Source organism: Poecilia mexicana, unplaced genomic scaffold (genome assembly GCF_051168715.1).
Source record: "Poecilia mexicana isolate PSO_F unplaced genomic scaffold, ASM5116871v1 scaffold_8, whole genome shotgun sequence".
NCBI classification, from domain to species: domain Eukaryota; kingdom Metazoa; phylum Chordata; class Actinopteri; order Cyprinodontiformes; family Poeciliidae; genus Poecilia; species Poecilia mexicana.
In genome coordinates, this window is record NW_028263377.1 from 23,864,274 (window position 1) to 23,880,999 (window position 16,726).

The 16,726-nt window shown below is 36.7% G+C and overlaps 1 protein-coding gene and 1 non-coding gene across 3 annotated transcripts in view; both read left to right on the plus strand.

Moving 5' to 3' along the window:
• The first annotated feature begins 5,868 nt into the window (after window positions 1-5,868).
• The window catches only part of kcnh6a (potassium voltage-gated channel, subfamily H (eag-related), member 6a), a 32,087-nt gene continuing 21,229 nt past the window's right edge, over window positions 5,869-16,726 (plus strand). Inside the window, exons 1-5 of one of the 2 annotated variants that reach the window (XM_014971077.2) lie at window positions 5,869-6,419; window positions 9,894-10,124; window positions 12,419-12,568; window positions 13,620-13,723; window positions 15,908-16,217. In XM_014971077.2, the coding sequence (XP_014826563.2) occupies window positions 6,344-6,419; window positions 9,894-10,124; window positions 12,419-12,568; window positions 13,620-13,723; window positions 15,908-16,217 (871 nt within the window). In that variant the 5' untranslated portion in view covers window positions 5,869-6,343. Of the gene's footprint in view, window positions 6,420-9,893; window positions 10,125-12,418; window positions 12,569-12,945; window positions 13,246-13,619; window positions 13,724-15,907; window positions 16,218-16,726 lie in introns of those variants that run through there. The other variant, XM_014971079.2, reaches the window with a different exon arrangement.
• On the plus strand, window positions 12,313-12,384 carry trnac-gca (transfer RNA cysteine (anticodon GCA)). The gene has a single exon. It is a non-coding gene; the product is annotated as a tRNA-Cys (tRNA).

The window sequence follows — 16,726 nt, forward strand, 5'->3', positions numbered from 1 at the left end:
TTCAGATGATATTGTGGTTTAGTCTGAAAATCAGAACAAAAATTTCACACCATAAGTTGCATTCAAATGAATTAAATTAAAACAGGGTTTTTTTGGGGTTTTTTTCTGTTTGTCGGTGAAACATCAAGACGATACAGGAGATGGTGTTGGATCTGGTAGTGCTGTTTCTCCATCATGGATTCTCAGATGGTTTTTCAAAGTTCCTGACCGACTGAAGCATCGCCCACATCGGTCACAGCTGTACGGCTTCTCTCCTGCGTGGATTCGCTGATGAACTTTCAAGATGGCTGGAACTTTTGCTGCAGTAGCTGCAGACATGAGGCTTCTCCCCTGTGTGGATCAGTTGATGTTGCTTAAGAGATGATAGTTGGCTAAAAGTCTTTCCACACACGTCACAGAGGAAGGGTTTCTCTCCAGTGTGGACACGCAGATGTTTCAGAATTGAGCTGGTAGAAAAACTCTTGTCACAGCGACCACAGCGGTGAGGTTTCATGAAACCTTTTTCTCCTTCCAGTCTGTCCAGACTCCTCCAGCTTTTGCTCTGAAACAAAAACATTCATTTAATCCAGGGAGCATAAATGAGCCTGTAGAAAACTGCAACATGCTCAGGTGACTCACATCTTCGACATGTTGTCTCAGTTTCTTTTCTTCATATAGGAGTTAACACCAGAGATTAAACAGAGACCATTTTCACAATGTAGAAATGAAAGACTAACCTCGAATCATTTGTTTCCTTCAACTTTTTGTGCATTCTTTGAAATAAAATGTAAACATCTAGGAATTAAAACCATTACAGGTGAATTAAGAGCTTTAGATGAACTAGAACAACAGGGTTTGAATCTTAGATACAGGGGTTGGATCGCTTCAGGCTGCAGTGTGAACACAGCCTTAGTGGCAGCAGGTGCAGCGGGTCAGGCGGTGTTTCAGACCTGTTCGTCGCCCTCTTGTTCCCGCATCACTCGCCGCTCACACCACGGCTCATGGAAAGGCACGCGCGCTCTTTGGCTAATTTTAACCGTCATTTCATCAAGTTCTGGAGAGACGAAACCCAGATCAACCGAACTGCCTCCTCCTCTCCAGCCGACAGCGAAGCCACAGTTTCTGTAATCTCTGGACACTTCATCCGACTCTGTCGCTGCTGAAGTGGGAAGATGGCTTTTTACAACTTTACCTTCACTCTCCATGGCAGCAAAGTTCACAGATTTAGAGTGGTTAATGATTCATTTTCCAAATTAAAATAATATTACAACTTGGTTGACTGCAAAATCTTAAACTTAATGCACATTTTTCTTATTCACAAATTGTGAAAATAATAGCTGCAGATGCAAAGATCATTAAAGTTGTGTAGTAAGTAGTTTCATTTACTCAATTACATTTTTTAAAATATATATTTTTAGGAGTACTTTTACTACGCTGTACATTTTTTTTAACTTTTACCTGAGCAATCTTATTAAGGTTAAAACAACTGCTGGTTGGGGTTTTTCAAAACCAAACAGTTTGAGGAAAAATTTTCTATTATTCTGAAATGTTAAAAATTATTGTTTATGCTCTGCAAAAACACAAAATCTTACCAAGTAAACACTTCATCTATCATCAGCCAATGCTGCCACTTTTTTTTAAATAGAATGCTTTTTTAGATTTTAATCTTATTGTGAAATTTGAGAATAATTGTCAAGGTCTATACACTGCAAAAACACAAAATCTTAATACATTTTTGCTGTTTTTATACCTTTGAGGAAAAAAACACCAAAAACAGATCAAAACAAATATTGGTTGTTCATATTGGTCCAGTTTTAGTTAAAGGGTCGATACCGATAAATAATGTTGGTGCTGATATATCGTGTATCTCTAGATAATTTCAATTATATTAAGACTTTTTTTCCATCTGATCTAACTTTGTTAAATCAATACTAATGAACTGACTAAAACAAGCTCCTGAAAAGTTACTTTTAAGTTATTTTTGTCGTATTTCAAGTGTACTATTTCCACCAGAAACTAGATAACAATGGTAAGATTCTGAGTTTTTGCAAGGCTTTTTATTCTGCATTGGTAAACACCAAATTCAAACAGTAAAAAATGATTCCCAGTCAATGTTGAAATACCTCTGAGCTGTGAACGTTTTTCTGTTTGGTTGGTCATTGAAACTCCTCCGTGGCAGATTGTCCCAAACAAATCGAGTAATGTTCGCTGGATTAGTCAAGAAGCCACTTCCCTGGTTGACCTTCATCTGAGCCTAAATGTCTGTTTTGTGTCTGAACGCTCTCCAACTGCCAGGTATGTGTCTGCTGTTTAAGCTAAGGCAGAACTTCGAGGCGTTTATTTATAAAACTGAGCTCTACAGGTGCTGGTCATAAAATTAGAATATTGTGATGAAGTTCATTATTTTCCATAATGTCATGATAAAAATTAAATTGTCATATATTTTAGATTCATTGCACACCAACTGAAATATTTCAGGTCTTTTATTGTTTTAATTTTGATGATTTTGGCAAACAGCTCATGAAAACCCAAAATCCCTGTCTCAAAAAATTAGAATATTATGAAAAGGTTCTCTGAACGAGCAATAAAAATAATCATCTGAATCAACAAAGTAACTCTAAACACCTGAAAAAGATTCCTGAGGCCTTTAAAAACTCCCAGCCTGGTTCGTTACTCAAAACCGCAATCATGGGTCAGACTGCTGACCTGACTGCTGTCCAGAAGGCCATCACTGACATCCTCAAGCAAGAGGGTGAGAAACGGAAAGAAATTTCTGAACGAATCGGCTGTTTGCAGAGTGTTATATCAAGGCACCTCAATGGGAAGTCAGTTGGAAGGAAAAAGTGTGGCAGAAAACGCTACACAACGAGAAGAGGTGACCGGACCCTGAGGAAGATTGTGGAGAAGGGCCGATTCCAGACCTTGGGGGAAGCAGTGGACTGAGTCTGGAGTAGAAACATCCAGAGCCACTGTGCACAGGCGTGTGCAGGAAATGGGCTACAGGTGCCGCATTCCCCAGGTCAAAGGTCAAGCCACTTTTGTACCAGAAACAGCGGCAGAAGCGCCTGACCTGGGCTACAGAGAAGCAGCACTTTGGACCACTGTTGTTCAGTGGTCCAAAGTACTTTTTTCGGATGAAAGCAAACTTTGCATGTCATTCGGAAATCAAAGTGACAGACTCTGGAGGAAGACTGGGGAGAAGGAAATGCCAAAATGCCAGAAGTCCAGTGTCAAGTACCCAGAGTCAGTGATGGTCTGGGTGCATGTCAGCTGCTGGTGTTGGTCCACTGGGTTTTATCAAAGGCAGGATCAATGCAGCAGCTATCAGAAGATTTTGGAGCACTTCATGCTTCCATCTGCTGAAAAGTTTTATGGAGATGAAAATTTAATTTGGTCTGGAATCGGCCCTTCTCCACAATCTTCCTCAGGGTCCGGTCACCTCTTCTCGTTGTGTAGCGTTTTCTGCCACACTTTTTCCTTCCAACTGACTTCCCACTGAGGTGCCTTGATATAACACTCTGCAAACAGCCGATTCGTTCAGAAATTTCTTTCCGTTTCTCACCCTCTTGCTTGAGGATGTCAGTGATGGCCTTCTGGACAGCAGTCAGGTCAGCAATCTGACCCATGATTGCGGTTTTGAGTAACGAACCAGGCTGGGAGTTTTTAAAGGCCTCAGGAATCTTTTTCAGGTGTTTAGAGTTACTTTGTTGATTCAGATGATTATTTTTATTGCTCGTTCAGAGAACCTTTTCATAATATTCTAATTTTTTGAGACAGGGATTTTGGGTTTTCATGAGCTGTTTGCCAAAATCATCAAAATTAAAACAATAAAAGACCTGAAATATTTCAGTTGGTGTGCAATGAATCTAAAATATATGACAATTTAATTTTTATCATGACATTATGGAAAATAATGAACTTTATCACAATATTCTAATTTTATGACCAGCACCTGTACGTCAAAAATCAAGCTGTCAAAGCCGGATCACAATTCTTTTTTATCTAGACAACGATGAGTTAAACAGAGTTTGTGTGGATTTACTTCGAGCTTATTGCTTGGTTTTTGTTTCTGATTCAGTTTTGTTTCGACGGATTTATTTCAGCGTCGGTAGCGGCGGGATTCAACAGCAGATGTTTAAAAGATAAAATAAGAAAAAGCATTTTGGACGTAAGCTTATCGTAACTGTGGCTGGCGCGACATGTCAGAGGTGTGCCTGCACCCGGAGGATGTTTCTATTTTGAGCACTTTGTGATGTGGAGTGAAGGAGAGTTGACTGATCAGGGTCTGCTCTCCGTCAGTGTCAGACTGCGGAAAGTTAACCGCCGGAAAGGTTAGCGCAACTACCGGTCGGGATTTTTCAAAATAAAAGCCTTTGAGGAAAGGTTTCCAAAGAAAACGTTAATAAACTCTTATGGTGTTGTTACGTTCTATGAGCTGTTTAAGTAAATTAATATGAAGTAAAACCAGAGTTGGAAGGTAACTAGTTACATTTACTCAATTACTTTTGCTTCAGTTACTTTTTTTTTTATTTACTTTTAGGAGTATTTGTACTTTTTACTTTTACTTGAGTAGTTTTATTATGAAGTATTTCTACTCTTACTTGAGTAAAATTTCTGGAATTTCTACCCACTGAAAAACAAACATGTTTTAACCAAAAAAATCACCAGACACAGACACACATCTGCACTTTTTGTCGAAGCTTTATATGTTTATTATTGAAAGAAACTGATTTGGAACATTTTCTTTTGCCTGATTGTGTTATTTTTGATTATTCTGACTGGTGCTATTCACTGGTTTTTACAGAAACAAGTCGATAAAACTCAAATAATAATGATTTTGGTCCATCTGATTATATAATTTTTAAATATTACATGATTGATAGTCTGATCAGATGTAAATATCATTGGAGTTGGATTACATTTACTCAGTTATATTTACTTAAATAACTTATTTTGGAAAATTTTACTTTTAGGAGTATTTGGTACGTTTTATTTTTACTTCAGTAATTTTATTATGAAGTACCACTGAATGAAAAACAAACATGTTTTAACAAAAAATTCACCACCCCTAATTAGATGATGAAAAATGAAAAATTATCCATTTCTCAGTTAACTGAGGTCTGTTGGAGCAGCAGTGGAGCCAAAAGCTGCTGCCCAGTTGCACCACCTCATTTAGGTTTGGAGTTTGGCCTAGTCAAAGTCCAAAACCTGAATGAGTTTGTTTGAATACAAGAATGTGACAACTGTCATTTTCAAGATGTGGAAAGATGCTTCTGAAAAGTATTACCTCAGGTTGGTTTTGTTTGGAAAATGTTTGGAAAAGCATCTACACTGCAAAAACACAAAATCGTACCAAATATTTTTATTTACTTTTTAGTGCTAAAATCTCAGTACACTAGAAATAAGACAAAAATAACTCACAAGTAACGGTAACACTTTTTTTGAAGGGGGTTGAATAAGACTGTCATGACACTGTAATAAACATGACATAACACCTGTCATGAACATGAATAAGCCTTCATGAATATTTATGACTGTTGTCATAAAGCGTCATTCGGTAAATTATGACACTTTTAATACAAAGTTGACATTATTCAAAATGTCTTTGTTATGACAACTTGACATTAACTAAGAAATCATTACTGATATAAATTTGTTATAAAAGTATTACTGATTGCACTTAAAAAATTAGGTATCTTTATGTTATTAAAGGTAAAGTTTAAACAGTAATGATTTCTTGGTTAATGTCAAGTTGCAGCACATAAATAAATAGGGATGTTTTTAAACCTTAACATTTAAAATGTTTCAGAATGATTAAATAACGCAACAGAAAAAATTATTATATTTAATTTTGTAACATTTTGGCCAGAAAGAGGTAGAGAGTTTTATTTTGAAGGCTAAATGAGAGTTTCCGCTGTGGCTGAGAGTCAGTTCTGTGCAGCTTGGGGTGACGGGGAAGAGGAGCGGATCAGTAAATCTGGAAAACGGGACCTTCCTCCTCCTCCTCTGCATCCTTATCGCGCAGCGTTCAAACCTGAGTGGGACTAAAACCCAAACTGACGGCTTTTTTACGCGCTTCACAACTTTCCTCGTTTCTTCTGAACAATCCTGGTGTTTATTTACCGACCTGACTGCTGCAGTATTAAAGTGAACTTTTTCAGGTTTTTTCCTCTCCTGCATCTGCCATCGCCGGGGTAACCAGCCCTCCTCTCCATCCTCTTCCATCGCATCAGTACCTGCTTGTTTATTAACTCCGAACTGAACCCAGTATTTTTCTGTTTAATTTGTTTAATACCCTCTCCGCTGTTTGTTTTGTTTTTTAATGTGCGTGGTTATTTTAAACTGGTGAAGTTCATGCGTCAACATGCCTGTAAGACGCGGTCATGTTGCGCTCCAAAACACATATTTGGACACAATCATCAAGAAATTCGACGAACGAAGTAAGTGCAAATGCAATTTATTAATCTGCTGAAGAAAATTTTACTTAAATGAAGCACACGTAATAATATTCTGCAAGCCCGTTCTTTCCTAAAAAAGAAAAAGAAAAAACCCAAAACAAAACAAAAAAACCCTGTAAAAATAAAGTTGATCCTTCATAAACTTGTTTAGCATGAAGTTCTCCATTTGTTACATTTTTGTTTTCATTCGGCTGATTTTTTAAAAATTTTATTGTCTGGCAGGTGAGAGATTGTTCCCTTTTTTTAAACATATGTTTTATGCTGCAGTTTAATTACACCTGCGTGTAGTAGCGCAAAAAAAAAAAAAAAAGTGAGTATCCACTATAGGGGCGCCGCTACAGGGGGCGTCGCAAAACCGTGACGGAATAATTAATTTTAGTTAATTGTCTGTATTTACAGCTGTTTTTGTATTGAAAAAACAGTGTCTACATACACCTCAAAGTACTATATCTGCTCTCTTGCCTCTCATAATGCCCCATTTTCCATTCTTTCACATGGAGAGACAACCAAAAATCTTCCCCCACATCCAGGATTTTGGAAAAGGACAGATGTTGCATGTAAAGTAAACCTAAACCTCACATTTAGTCTGTTCTTATATTTTTAAACTCCGTCACTTTTCCCTCTGACTCTCTGCCTTTGGTCATGTCTGATTCTTGGAGGCTCCTTTTGAGGGAAAAGTCTATTATGTAATGCCTGAACTGTGTCCCTAAAAGTGCGTGCGCATGTGCACGGCCAGGTGAGCGCACGTGCAACAGTGGTGCTGCTTAGCAACGCCGTGACGATCGGTGTGAGCCCCAGATAATGACACTGGACAGGATGTGCTTTCCACCAGAGACGCTCAGACGTTTACTTTAAAGAGAAAACTCCCCCTGCTCCGCTCTCATCTGTGTGGGCAGCGAACAGCTGGATCCACCAAAGCTGTGATAAAAGAGGCAGTTTGAAGCCGCTGAGTTTATTTATGCATCTTCCACAGTTCATTTAACTCCTTTATTAGCTGCCCTTGTAGAATTTGTCCCAATTTATCTTCATGCTGCATTTTATTGCTGATTTGTGAGCGAGATGCGTAGCAGTAACTAATTAGAGTTGGATATTGTTTATGTTTGAACAACTAGAGCTGCAACTAACAATTATTTTTGATGATTAATCGATTAATCGGATAACAAATTGACACATTCTGAATGTTCCACTTTAGCTGTACTATAAACACATTAAAAATGGAAATTCAATTCCTTTTTAAATCAGAAAATAAAAAAATGTTTTGCCTAAAATGCAATAACAAAGCATTCCTTTAGTGTGCACTTATTTCAGATGTCAACTAATCGATTAGTTTTGATGATTAATCAAACAGTTGGACAAAGCACTGGCACATTTTGCAGATTTTACACTTAAGCCTTTTTCATAAAATATTAAAAATACATTGAAATAATAAATTCATTTCCTTTTTTAAATTCATTGTCTAAAATGCAATGACATAGCTTTACTTTAGTGTGTGCTTGATAATTTGTAATAGAACTGCCTGCATCCGATTATTTCAGATATTGATTAATCGACAATTGATTATTTTTGACGATTAGTTGAACAATCAGATAAAAATTTGGCACATTCTGCAGATTTTTCACTTGAAGTTTTTCTAATAATTAATCATTTATAAATAAGAAAATAAAATTGTTATTGCCTAAAATGCAGCAGCATATTCCTTTAGTGAACTTTTGATCATTTGTAGCAAATGATGCATCTGCAGCCATGAAAATACTTCTGATTTAAAAATATGAAGCTCAATGTCTTTCTGCTTGACTGAACATTGATTTTTTATTTTCTGGATTAACCAACTAGCAAAAGATGATTAATAGATTTTTACTGAATTGTAACTGAGTGAAGCTAAAATTAAACCACTTGAGTTTTGGGTAGAACTTATTTATAAAGTTATTTTTTTAATCTTAAACACAAAATATGTATAATTTGTACAGTTTTGACTTAATTACTGCTCTGACTGTGTTGTTTTTCTTAACAAATGGCCTTTTTTTATCAGTCTGTGCATTCCAGCTAACAATTAATTGATTGCTAGTCGACAATTACTTCAATAATTGATTAATTGCGATTAATCTAATTAATTATTTCAGCTCTAGCTTTAGAAGTTTGACAGGTTTTGCAGCTGAAACAGTTCTGCGACTGTTTTTTCCCGGAGGGACGGAGATAATCAATGGTGTTGTGTGACCTCTCCAGGAAGGGGTCATTTACTGCCGAAGAGACACAGCAGGGGGTTTGTGCATACAGAGATGTGTGGAGGTAGAAAACGTAAAGAAAAATGCTTGTAGTGTAGCTCCAGTTAGGTTGATTACTTCCCTGTTCAGACAGATTTGTTTAATATTTGTGTCTGCTTTAACAACTGACAAGGCAAACCACATTTATTCGATTATTTGACTTACTGATTATTCAAGCTATTATTCTGATCATTAATCTATTAATTGGATAAAAAATTGGCACATTACTCAGATTTTTCATTAAAACAACTAAAACACTTTTTATACAATATTAGAAATACATTAAAAGATTAAAATGTTTAATTCCAATTTCTTTTGTAAATAAAATATTTTCTTACCTAAAATATAGTAACATAGCATTCCTTTAATTAATACTTTGCAGAAAAGGATACTTAAAAAAATACTTCTAATAGCGTGAAAAGATCGATCCGTTCTGCTTGACTTAACTTAAATAATGTAGGACTGATCTGTTGATTATTAACCGATTAATAATCAGTCAGCAAAAGTGTTTGATATTAGATTTATTTAACTGAATTTGAACCAGATGCATAGCATAGCCAAAACTATGCTACTTTATGAGTTTTGGGTAAAGACAAAACCATGCAAATGGAAATTATCAAGTTTGTTTTAATTTATCATGCAAATAATATTTATATGATTTATTGCAACATGCATAGTTATGAATAAACAAAATAAAAACATCTAGTACATTAAACAATAAAATTATAATTGAGTTTTACTGTAAACTGAGTCAATAAAGATTTTAATAAAGATGAAATTGGTTCAACTTGTTGACATAACAAGACTCAAATAAGATGGACAAATAAGAAAGCAACTATCTGTAATTTAAAAATGTCGGCAAAAAGGTTAAAAAGCTTTAAACACATTACCTGAGAAAAAATGTTACACAATAGTGTTTCAATTAAAGTGGCCACCTGCTTCTTGTCTAATCCCCTGGGAGGAACCGGGACTCTAATAGCGTTAGCGCCGTGGAAAACTGGACAGCGTCAGCTCCACTTTAGCTTATTGTCAGCTGAAGATGAGGAGAACCAGTTCATTGAAAAGCCATACTGGAAATTAATCCACCCTGACCTCCAGGCTGATTCAATCACACCCTATCTGTAGACGTTTCTGTTGCAACTGTGCTACTTCTTCCAAGAATAACCGTGACCTTGTTTGACCCCTTTCTCGCAAGATCGCAAGTTTCTGATCGCCAATGCCCAGATGAAGAACTGTGGGATCATTTACTGCAATGAAGGTTTCTGCCAGCTGTTCGGCTTCACCCGGGCAGAGATCATGCAGCAGCCCTGCACCTGCCAGTTCTTGGTTGGTCCTGGCACCATGAAGAGCGCCCTGGCCCAGTTAGCGCAGGCCCTGCTTGGGTCCGAGGAGCGCAAAGTGGAGATCCTCTACTACTCCAAGGAAGGTGAGGAATGGGAGACAAAAACAGGCCTGGGGAGATGAAATGAGTCAGAAGGTGGCCTCTCGTATCAAAACGTAAACAATCTTAACAATAACATGTTTAAAGGCCCAAAGTTACAGAGACGTCTCTGTCTGCAAAATGAGCAGATTCAGTAAAACCCTGCAGGTTCTCTGTAAACAAAACTTCCAGCATGTCTTCTTTGAAAGACAAATTTTTATCTTACTAACATTTTTTTGTTACTGTTTGCTTGAAACTGCAGAAGTGAGCCCTACATCCAGTGGTGTCCCCGAAAGGGGGACCAAAGGGGCCTATAGCCCCCTCTTAAAACTTGTTGATCATTCCACTGGCCTCTCAGATAATCATGTTCAGGACATAGAAAGGCAAGGAAAGATAACTTTACTTATATAGCACCTTTTAGTTAGAAACAACTCAAATTACTTGTACAGAGAAGTTAAAAACAACATATAATAAAAACACATCAAACAGATTACAGTTAAACTGGTTTAAAAATAATTTAAAAGTAGCTCAGAGTAGAAAAAAATATTGAGCAATTTTCTTCAGTCAAGACATAAATGTAAATCTCAATGCACAAATTAAAATTTTATATAGAATTAGGTTCCATAGGAAATTTAACGGAGTGGAATGTTTCTAAATCAACGTTTAAAACAAAATGGCTTCCTGAAAAACCTGGAAACCTGATCATCTTCAGGGAATAAAACTTTTGTTTTTAAACCTGCATGTAGTGATGTTTGTTTTTATATTGGCTGTGTGGGCAGTTGTCCAGGGCATCATCAGAAAGGGGTGGAGCGCCCTAGAACTAAAACATAAAATATATCTGCTGTGTCAGTTGTTCCCTGAACAGGTTGTGTGCATGTGTGGCAGAGAAAGTTTCCCTTAGTTGTTTTTGAGTATTGAGACGACATTACCTGCTGTCTGCTAATTAATTGCTTGAATTTTAATTGGTTGGAGTGCAATATATTAACATGTTTATATTTCAAGCTTACAAAGTTAGGCATAGTGATCAATCGTGATTAATGTGATTAATCACTATTAGTGTGGTTAATCTTGATCAGTCATGATTAATTATGATTCATTGTGATTAATTACGTCATGAATGATCTTTAATAATTATAATTAATCGCAATTAAGTAGTGTGATTAATCACAATTAATTACAGCCTGTTTAATCATAATTATTAAGTAGTGTGATTAATCATGATTATGATCTATTACAGCATGATTAACCTATTCAACTTGTTAATCGATTGACCGCACTAATATAAATATTTAAAATCAACAGATTCCCACAGTTTTTCACAGTAACGCATATTTTACACAAAAATGGTGAAAAACCTGGGTTTAAGTAATTTTAATGTGTTTTATCAATATATTCTGGCACAACTGGCTCTTTAAGAACATTCATAATCTTTTTTTTTTTAAAGGCTTTCGTGGCCTTTATTTCACATTAAGGTGGGTAATGAGAGAAGGGGAAGACATGTGGTGAGGGTCGCCAGGCCGGGAATTGAACCTGTGACAGCTGCGTTGAGGACCAAGGCCTCCATATGAGAGTTGTGCTGAACCCCTGCACCACCACAGAACATTCATAATGTTGATATGGCCCAAAATGAAAATGAGTTTCACATCCCTGGTCTATAATATCAGATCCTGGTCAAATACTTTGAAGCTGCTGCATGACTAAATAGTTTTTAAAAGGTTTGCTGTCCTTTAAACTGTGTCCAGTATTGTTTTTATGAAATCATCTACAGAAGCTGGAATAAAGTGTCTCTTTGTGACTTAGGGATGACTCAAAACTTTTGCCCAGTGTTCTCCTTTCGGCATCTCGTCGTGAGGCACGCGGTCTGGTGTGTTGTTGTCATGGAAATGAGTTCATTGTGCCAGCTCAAATCCACTGAGTGTCTATTTGTTTTGTCTCCTGCTTCCTGCTGCGCTCCCAGCCTGATCAAGAGGGAAATGAGGGAACAAGTGAATGCAACATGATTCAGAAATGAAACCGACTCTCCAGGCTGAACCCTGGCTTGTCGAACGGACGCAGACAATCTGTTTGCATGCCTGGTCCAGTGTCGGATCTGTGTGATTTTTGTATTTCTATTTCTGGATCTGACTGATTTTAACCTGCCCTTTATCTCCCTTTCTTGATTTTTCCCACAGACTTCAGTGGTTATCTGTATGTAGGGGGTATAGCTCAGTGGTAGAGCATTTGACTGCATATCAAGAGGTCCCCGGTTCAAATCCGGGTGCCCCCTTCTCATTATAAATATATTTCTTCTTTGTTTGCAGGGATTTGTCGACCCTGCCGAGTGGATATCGTACCTGTCAAAAACGAGAAAGGCCATGTGATAATGTTCATCCTCGACTTCCAGGAGCTCATTGACCCTTCGCTCAAGAAGTCAGGCTTAAGGCAGAGAGTCACCCAAGGATGGCTTTACTGTAAATACACTTTCAGATTTAAAAACCATAACATTTTGTAATAAATGAAAACCTGTCTTTAATTGTTAATCATGACTATATGGAGTAACACCTGTAGTTTTTAAACTTTGACAAGATAGTAGGGATGCAAACAGTTAATTGACTTATGATTAATTGTTAATTAATGGTTTATTAGATTAAAATGAGCTACATAAACATTTTATAGACTTAACAAAATGGAAAATGATAAGCCCAAAAAATTTAATAATTGTAAACATTAAGGCAAAGGTAAAATATTACATGTTTTATTTATTGTTTTTCAGACAAATGGGGGAAAAAATCTTATTATTATTATTATTTTTCTATTGGAGGGGGAAAAAGAAAAGATTTGGCTTTGGAATACTTTCAACTTCGGGATTTTGACATCCCTGGAGTAGAAGACCGTGTTTTAGTGTTGTAGTTTGGCTGCCATCCAGCAGAGGGCGCCGGTGGTCACCCTTAAGCAGTTGATACCGAATTCAAGATGGCGGCGCATCCCAGAGTAGAAAAGAGAGACGGTCCAGACGGAGTCCGGTGTGGGATGCTAAATGCTCTTTATGCGGTTCTGTTTTAAAACATAAACACTCAACAAAGTTCTTAAGTTTCACTTTCAGCCGAGTTTCAACTTCTCAACCTGAAATTACTGATGTGCCGCGGAGGTGAGAATATGATGACAGAAAAGCGGAGAAAAATTCTAACATGACAGATAGCAAACAGCAAGTTTAGTGATGTGAAAAACCACAGTTTAATCAGTCGGTAAGCTAACACAAAATAATGTTAAAATGTAATGTTTTTTAAATAAAGCATATTATGAAAACTTTAGCTCCTTATGTTGTGAAAAGACCATCGGCCCTGTTAATATAAGAGAAAACTCATGTTTTTTAAGAAAATGGCCGCTTGCTTATCAGATCCCTACAAGGTAGAAAAGCAAACATTTATTTTAAGAACCCCTTTTCAAGCAAAAATAATAAAGTAATGTTAGTATTCAGACATTTGTATCTGAATCTGAAGTTGTAAGTTTTTCCCCTTGCAGGTCAGAACCGCCGGCTGAAGATGAGACTACCAGAACTTCGCTCCCTGCAAAGGCCGTCGCTGGCCAAAGATCAGTGCGAAGGGGTGGTGGTGGATTACCTGCAGGTGAGATATTTATGGCACACAATGCAGAACTACCAAAAGTAGCTTATAATTGAAAAAATATCCAATATCCTTCTTTCAATGCCTAATTTGACTTGCAGAGAAAAAAAAATACAAACAAAACATTTCCTTTAAGCTTGGTTTCTACAATGACGAGTTTACATTTATAGATTTCTTTTTTGTGTATACACAGCTGCTGTTGCTCCCACAGCATTGATAATAAAACAGGTTTGGAGAGTGAGAGGAAAGTGTCTCTCATTAGTGTTTTCTCAATGTCATTATCATTGCTAATTTAAAACAATTCCTCCAGAGTAATGCGAGTCATTTCCTGTTTGTGTGAATACCTCATGACTGATTTTGTGAGAAAACAGCAAACAAAAAATAAGGTATTAGCGGACAAATACTTTTTCATATCAGTTTGCAACCTTTGTAAGGCCTCAGTTTATATTTCTCTTCTGAAAAACATTCCTTCACTTGTGTTTAGTCTTTCTTTGTCCTCTGAGGATGTAAACTTGTTGGAAGAGACTTCCTGACAGTATCTCTTCATGACACTGGCCCTGAAGCAGGCCAAGAAAACATAGCTGACATGAACGTGACTCTATTTTCACCCATCTGAATAATAATCATGCACACACATTTTTGACAGTTATCTTACTCCATATAAAGACAGGAAATTTTGAGTTGTAACAAATATATTGGTGTGTTTAGAATCCAAGCTGCTCTTTCTAGTTAAATGTGCCAAAAATGTGGACTAAAACTAATTGTTTTATTCAATATAAGTAATATTTTGTAAAGTTAATTGTTAACTGGAGCATAAAGACTCAAAAGAGGCCATTTGGTGAAGGAACAACATATTCAAAGCAGAAATTAAGTCAAAACTATTCACAAATATATACATTTTGTCTATAAAATAATAATAATAATAATAATAATAATAATAATAATAATAATAATTAAAAACTTAATTATATTTATGTTCCGCACAAGTGGCAGTTTTAGATTCTCTCAGTTAAAATTCAATAATTAATTGGTTAATCCAAAAAATAATCAACAGATTAGCCCTACACTGCATTGATAAGTCAATCAGAAACGACTGAGCTTTTTGCATATTGTTAGTATCTTTTGCTACAGTCAATAAAGTATTAACTAAAGGAATGCTGTGTTGTTGCATTTTGTGCAATAAAATGTTTATTTTCTTATTTAATAAGGAAAATTAATTATTTATTTGGACCATTTAATGTACATCTAATACTGTATAAAGTGGCTTAAATGAAAAATCTGCACAATGTGCCATTTTTTTATTCTATGAATTGTCGGAATAATTGATAAAATAATTGATTTTAGATTTTAGAGCGCCTTTCTTTTCTAATGTGGTTGAGAGAATTAGGAAATTTGCTCCACCTGGAGAAAATAAGATTTTCTGTATCTTGACTAACCAAGAAAGTGTATTTTATATTTGTCAGTCAGGACTTGGCTTGATAAACTCAAATAATAAGCACTCTGCATGTATTTTATAGGCATATTTTGGAAAACCATGTTATTTTGTTTGTGTGGCTTATAATTGTATTTTGTATGTTGGTAATCTATAAAATCAATAAAGTATTCACAAAAATGAATAATTGAGTATTAAAATAGTAGTTGTAGGCTAGTTACTGGACGATAAATTGTCCCAGAAGTTATTGCGATAAATGATAATATCATTGTTTTGAGACCATTTTCAAGTAATGTTATCGTGATGGCGTAATAATGCAAAAACAAATCCTCAAAGAGGAAACTTTAAATTCTAATGAACATTTAACACTGGAACTGGAATCAATTAATCACAAATACAAAGTTATAGAAACACAGTCAACAACAGAGAAAACCATTAAACATTACATTTTGCTAAGTGCCATTGTTACACATCAAACTGTTGGTCCGTGTTTCACTTATTATGGTTCAAAAACAACTCTAACAAATAAAACAACAGAAACTAGGGATTCACGATATATCGGCACCAATATCGGTATCATCCCGCTTTTATTTATCCGGCTGATTTTAGCAACCGATGTTTTTGTTTAGCTTTGGTGATCTTTGATTTATAGCTAACATGAAATGAGCTGCTCATCCTGCCTTTGTTTGTAGGATGAAATGACTGTAAAATGTATCTTCTCCTTTGTAACGTTTTATATTACAACTCATCTACAGCCGCGCAGCGAGGACGTCCCTCTGAAGGAGTTTCGGATCCCTTCGAAGGAGAGCTGCATGCAGTCTGAGACCGAGGCTTTAATCGAACAGGACCTGGATCCCCCCTCGCCTGCTGCTCAGTCCTTCACCAAACGGCGCTCGTTGCTGGCGGAGCGGCTGGACCCCAGCATCTCCTTCACCAGGGGGGCGCTGCCTCGAAGCTGCTCCAATGAGAGCGTCCGCAGCCTGAGGCGGGCCTCGTCTCTGGATGACATTGACGGCATGAAAGCGGAGTGGAACAGTCGACCCGGGGAAATCCGAACCCACAGCAGTGAGTACCAGAGAGGGAGCTGTCAGATCCACTAAGGACGACCTTATTACGCAAAATTCAAATTTTTATACTTCCATTCGGGTCTCTACTGCTTCTAAATTCAAAAGCACTTTATTGATCTCAAAGGGAAATGAAATGTTGTTGTAACTTATATTAATTCAAAAAAAGCCACCGAGCCATTTTTTGGCAATAAATTTATGTTTATTAAAGCAACATTGCAAATCTGCAGGCACTGCCCCTCACCTAGCAACCCCAGAAAAGCCCAGCTTGTTACCTAGCAACCCCAGCAGAATTCCGCCCGTCACCTAGCAACCCAAGCTGAGTTCCAGCACATTTAGTCAGCTGGTTTTACCACTGTATGCTCAGTGCAATGGCTGGAAGAAAAGACAAAAGCACAAAAATTTTACTAAGTGTTTTTAGTTTAATTTCTAGTGCAAATACCTTAGAAAACTTGACATAAGATAAAAGTAGCTTATAAGCGAGATATAGGAGATTTCTTTAAGTCAGTA